Below are 5,694 nucleotides of genomic sequence, written 5' to 3'. Positions count from 1 at the left end.
GGACTTAAGTGTCTCTAGTAGCAGAAGTTGTAGCGGTGTTTTAAATAAAACATATTTGTCAGGACACGTCTGAAAAAGAACGAGACAATATTAAAGCTGAATGATTGTTAAAAGTCAGAAAAGATAAACCAGCAGAAAGATTACTGACTCCTCCCCCTGAGAGGAGCTGTGTGTCGGTGGATGCTAGCTGTAGCTAAAGTTAGCTGGAGCAGAGCGGAGAAGAGAGGAGCGGACAGGTGCAGCAGGTGAGGAGATTAAAGTGATGACTTTCATAAGAATGACCCAGGAGATAACATCAATCAACAGGTGTGTGTTTACTGGTACAAACCGACACAAAACAGTTATATTTGTTTGAACAAAACAAAAGAAAATTAAAGCCGTGTCTCAGATTTTTTTCATCGTTTTTCCCCAAAACTCTCAGGGAGGGTATTCTCTATGAAGATGTCAGTTTTATGTGTTTGTAGATAAATATGAGCTAATTTAAATCCTACACAGTATTAAAGGGTTTTGGGAATTTGAGCTAAATTGTTTATTTGGGATCAGACTTTATGTAAATTAATGCAGGATCACACGAAACATAATTTACAGTTTTCACGTGGATTCTGTTGTTTGATTTGTTTAGTAAGGTTTTATTATTTTCAATAATAGTTTTTAATTGAAAGTATTTTTAGATGCAAGAAAGTTTATAAATAGGGATTTTTTTTGCAGTTTTGATCAATTTAAAAGGTGATAATTGAAAGCTATTGCAGGCAACCCTCTCAGTATGAAAAAAATGAAAACTGATTTTTTTAAAGAAGTTGATGGATGAATCCTTTACAGTCGTTCTTTAGCTGGTATTGTCAACGTATATGCAGATAAAAGATGGTGATTGTGAGGGTAAAACTGTATGTGTGGTGGTGGTGGGGTGATAACACAGCTGCACCGTTCATTCTCATGTTCAACAAAAGTTTTAATACATGTATTGATATGGACACACACAGATGTTATTTAGAGGATGGTTGTGTGACATCAGGGTATTTTGGTTCTGAGTTCCTGGGACATGCGAGAGCAGACGACCTGATAGCACCGCTCTTCCTACACATAATGAAAACATATTTTGTCTTGAATTTAGGGTTAAATAACAAATAATTGTGTATAGATCAGTGTTTCATTAAGGCAAAGAAATAACTATGTATCCAGTAATTTTAATAATAGGTTGAAGTGGTTGCCACTACAGTTTCAACTTGAAGTCGTGTTGGTATTAAAAAACATTGGGATGGAATTAAAAAGGTATTAAAAGGTATTAAATTTAACATCAGATTTTCTGCATATACCCTGTTAAATTAATGGTTTGACTCTAGCCTGGCCATTGCCTTCCTATKTAATACCATTTGATTCTAATCTTCCTTCTCTGCTCCGTCTGGGCTTTCTCCCATTGACAAGGATTTCTCCAGTAGAATTTCAACCGGGCCAATCAGCGAAATGAATGATGATGTTGATTTTCTGCACTGTTTTAGTCTGCCTGTAGTTTAGCACTGGCAGTGGATGATGTGAATGAAGCCAGTCTGTGTTGACAAGACTTCTAAATTAAATTAAATTTGTCTCACAAAGCCTGCAGCTATCATTTACAGCCATCACGTTTGGCTACTTCACTCTTCCTAGTAGCAGACGGTTGTTCACAGCGCACACAATTTCCGGTGAGCTTCTTAGCTTAGCTTCCTTCAGGGTGAAGCCAGCGCACTGCATATGTCATGGCCAAATGTTAGAGATTGGGTAAAATCAGATGAAATCGTTTCAAACTTCAACAGAGTCCACACCACCAGCAAGAAATTGTTTCTCAGTAACGGTAAGTCCAGACCCTCTGTATGAAGCAAAGCAAGGAACAAGGGGCTGGTTTTTACCAGGCTAGTTCAACGCAGGAAATAAAAGGTAATAATATTTCTTCTCTTACATAACGCTGTGTTTCCCCTACCATTTGCAGGCAACATCCCCACCCCAGAGGTCTGGCCCGTAAGCTGTTTGCTTTATATAACTGTGGCTTCCTGAGCAATTTAGTTGAATAGGCCTGCCTTAAAGTCTAATCAGAGTGTGTGTGCTGTCAATATTGACCTGTTGGATGCGATTGATTCGTCTTTCGTCCGTCTCAGCGATGAACAGCGTTCCCAGGTGGGACAGGGCGATGGCTTTGGCCGCCTCCAGGGTGGCACGCACGGCCGCCCGGCTCACCAGGTGGTGGTCGATACCCGGGACCTGGCAGTGAATGGGACGTCCCGCCACGATCCGCACCTGAAGACTCTCTGACACCTGAAGAYACAGACTGTGGTTTATTATCAATGTAAAACAGAAGCAGCAGCTTTATCAGCTTCATAGAATCAGCCATTGATTCGATGAATTGTAATTGATTAAACGTGTCAAAGGTCGTTAAGGAAAACCTTGCCTCGTATACCGACTTTTATTAACTTCACAGAAAGAGTTGAACGGCATTTTCTAATAAAAAGCCCCCGCCGAGACTTGTGGTAGTGTGTCATTTTTTTGTTAACGAGCTCTTCCTTTGCTTTTATTTTTGTTGAAAGCCTCTCCTAATCTAAGTGGATCTTCAGTGACAGCTCTGGAACCTGTATATATATTTTTACTTTGTTCTGTCAAGCTGTTTGTAGAATTTCTGTAGATAAAAATGCACCTGAGTGAATGAGACAATCGTGTTTTGTGTATTTTTATGGTTTCCTCACCTGTAAGACAATGTTGTTGTCCAGGATGTAGAGCGAGTTGTCCAGAGGGTTAATGGCAAGGTCTGTTGGCCACTCCAATCGCACCTGTAGAACACCAACAAATAAATAAATAAAAACAGTTTTTCAAATAAAATTTTTTTAAAAAGCTGCAAGAAAAGCCTCGCTGGTGACTGCCCACAAGAGTCAGTTACAGGTAGTACAAATAATATCTCCTTAATAACATAGTGTTAGGCTTCCTGACCCTCCCTGTTCATGCAAAGGTCAGCGTCGGGCAGGGAGCCTTCCCCGTRTTTATTCAGGACTCAAACCGGCTCGCTTCGGCACCGTTCCAAATGTCAACCAATAACCATGATCGCTGCCTGCTCAAATAGCACACCGTGTCCGCTAACGCTGTGGGGGTCAACGCTGGACAAACCTACACCGTCCCACAACCGCCCACGTGCTCTGTCCATCACACACAATCATGCTCACTGAGCTGCTGTGTGAAGCTGAGGTGCTGCATGCCAGGGGATCAGGTGATTGATGACTCACAGGATGGATTGGTAAATAAATGGATCATGTTAAATTGCCACTGACATGTTCAATTATAGGCTCTGTCAAATGAGAGCGGGTGGAAAGGTTCACTCTGAAATCCCATTTTAGGAGGTGGAGAGATTCATCAGGCAGGATTCACCAACAAAGAGGACACACATCAGAATGTCCCCTGCCTGTGACCACATACTAGCTGTGATTATAAGTAGCCTGACCCAAACAGAGCTAAAACTGAACAAAATGTTAATATTTAATAAGCTTTATTTAACCAGACCTCAGATCTCTTTTTCAAGGGAGACCTTGGCCTGAAGGCAGCCAAACCATGTTTTTGGACATGGATTTTTTAAAAGACGAAACAAATTAGATTTTAGTGTCACATTTCATACCAAAGTTTGAAACTGAGATCAACTTATGATGCAAAATGTTAGTTGTAGGTATTTCATGTGGTGTTGTATGATGCTTCGCCACCTGTTGGCAGTGAGAACATGTGCCACATCAGATTTTATCTCACTATTTATAAATTTGTTTGAGTTATAGTCATTTTTTTATTGGCTAAGGTTGATTAGCTTTGGCAGTGATCTTGAATTGGACTGGCTACAGAAGATTATCAGTCATTTCTGTTTCACTACATTATGTGTTCACAAGAGTTTAATTAAATATCTTAGGTGGTTCATGAGATATTTTGCTAACAGACAGGCAGACTTAATGCTCTCAGGTAATTGCAGAATTTTYAAGTCAGATCTTACACATTCTGTTAGCGCTCTGAGTATTTCCTGTGAATGGCTTTCAGATACTTCTACACCTAATTTCAGCTAAATATCTGTAAAACTGATTGAGTTTTAGCTATTTGTGTCTTTTTAAAAGGTCAATTGGCATTTAACAACTGTAGATGTACACTAAATAAATATTTTCTTTTCTTTAAATTCTCTTCCCTGGTCCATAAAATATTATGGACACACAAACATTGAAACAGAGACACAGACACATCCTTTTACCTTTCCACTGTGAGAGATGATCAATAATAAAAGTTTTAAAAATTTTTTTGCCAGCACTATCTCTTTAATGTATTTGTGTCCTTTAGAAAACCAAATTGTTGGGCTCTCTGGCAATTTAAGTACTTGCAATTTGAAAAGGTGAAACGTCTGTGTGGGCGGTTGCTAAGAATTAGGAGCTTTGTAAAAGCAAAAGCAGCATTATTCAGCCTTTATAATATGACTAAAAGTACAGAAATAAAACCATGATTTCAAATTGAAAGTATTTAACATCAATACAATAGAGTTGTATAATCAAAATACTGAAGGTTTTAACACCCCCCAATCACAGTGGATGTTGACCCCTCAGTGAACAAACTTCGGCTTCGACTTTGGCTTTTTGTGAGGTTTTCAGTTTGTGGTACAAATGCATGTTAAATGATAGAGTTTGTGAGAAGTRGAGTTTTGAGCATGCCCAAAACATCTGTAGCAAGGTCGTGTTGGGTTATCATTGTTCTGACAGAATCCTGGGTGGAGTATGGTGGCAGCGATGGCAGTGTATTTAAACATGTGATGTCCCCATGCGCTGTTGTGGTTCGCTCATTAACAATTTATTGCTGGCCTCGTGCCTAGACCACGACTGCGATCGTGACAAGGTCATGGAAATGWCAAGTATATTGTGTTGTGTAGCATGGGTTTTATTCTGGGCATACCGGTTTCCTCCCACAGACCAGAACTCATGCATGTTAGGTTAGCCAGTAACTAAACTGTCTCTAGTTGTGGGTGAGAGCACAGATGTTTGTCTCTATASGTGTTTTTGCATTGTAAAGCYCGTTTCGGACCTCCCCGGCTGCAGATGGCCTTTACTYTACTCTGGCCCAGGTTGAGTTTGGATTGAGCAGAGAGCTGCTTCGATGTGGGAYCATAATATTAAATGTGCAATCTTGTTCAGTTTTATTTACGACAAAACAATAATGGACAACACAAAACTCAAAGGAAAAGTGTTGAACATTGAACCGGACCATCTGGCAGTAATGGTGCGTTCACACCGAATGTGATTTCAGCATCAGGAGCCTCAGGTTTACATACAAAGTCTATGGTGGACGCGCTTCAAGCAACGTTGGGAAGTGCTGCGGCGCCTCAAGCGCGATTGGAGCAGCGCGATTTGAACGATTTGAACGATCTGAGCGTTCAACGTGCTGAGGTGCAAATCGCTGAAGTTAGAAAATCTGAACTTTTGCAGCTTGACGCGCCGCATCAACCAATCAGAGAGACTCCACTGTGTGAAGTAGCGACATATTTCCCAACGGGACAGTTTACTGAATGATGTCCACTAACCTGAAACAGATGGAGAGGAGCTCTTTAGCTGAAATCGAGTGCCTGCAGTCGGTGTCCTGACAGAGATATCCTCACCAATGTGTGGCAGCGACTCATCAGACTGGAAAAATAGTCCTGAAAGCGAGCTGTGAGCCTCTACTCTGAAT

General features: G+C 40.6%; 1 protein-coding gene across 1 annotated transcript in view; it reads right to left on the bottom strand.

Moving 5' to 3' along the window:
• tenm1 (teneurin transmembrane protein 1) overlaps positions 1–5,694 on the bottom strand; it is a gene marked incomplete at its 5' end in the record, with an annotated part of 152,539 nt that overhangs the window by 31,296 nt on the left and 115,549 nt on the right. The window contains 2 exon segments of the mRNA XM_014022069.1: positions 2,089–2,283; positions 2,709–2,792. Coding sequence (XP_013877523.1) covers positions 2,089–2,283; positions 2,709–2,792 — 279 coding nt within the window.

The sequence above is a fragment of the Austrofundulus limnaeus genome, unplaced genomic scaffold (assembly GCF_001266775.1).
Source record: "Austrofundulus limnaeus strain Quisiro unplaced genomic scaffold, Austrofundulus_limnaeus-1.0 Scaffold317, whole genome shotgun sequence".
NCBI classification, from domain to species: domain Eukaryota; kingdom Metazoa; phylum Chordata; class Actinopteri; order Cyprinodontiformes; family Rivulidae; genus Austrofundulus; species Austrofundulus limnaeus.
The sequence above is the reverse complement of the archived record's forward strand: the minus strand, read 5'-3'. Positions and strand labels throughout refer to the sequence as shown.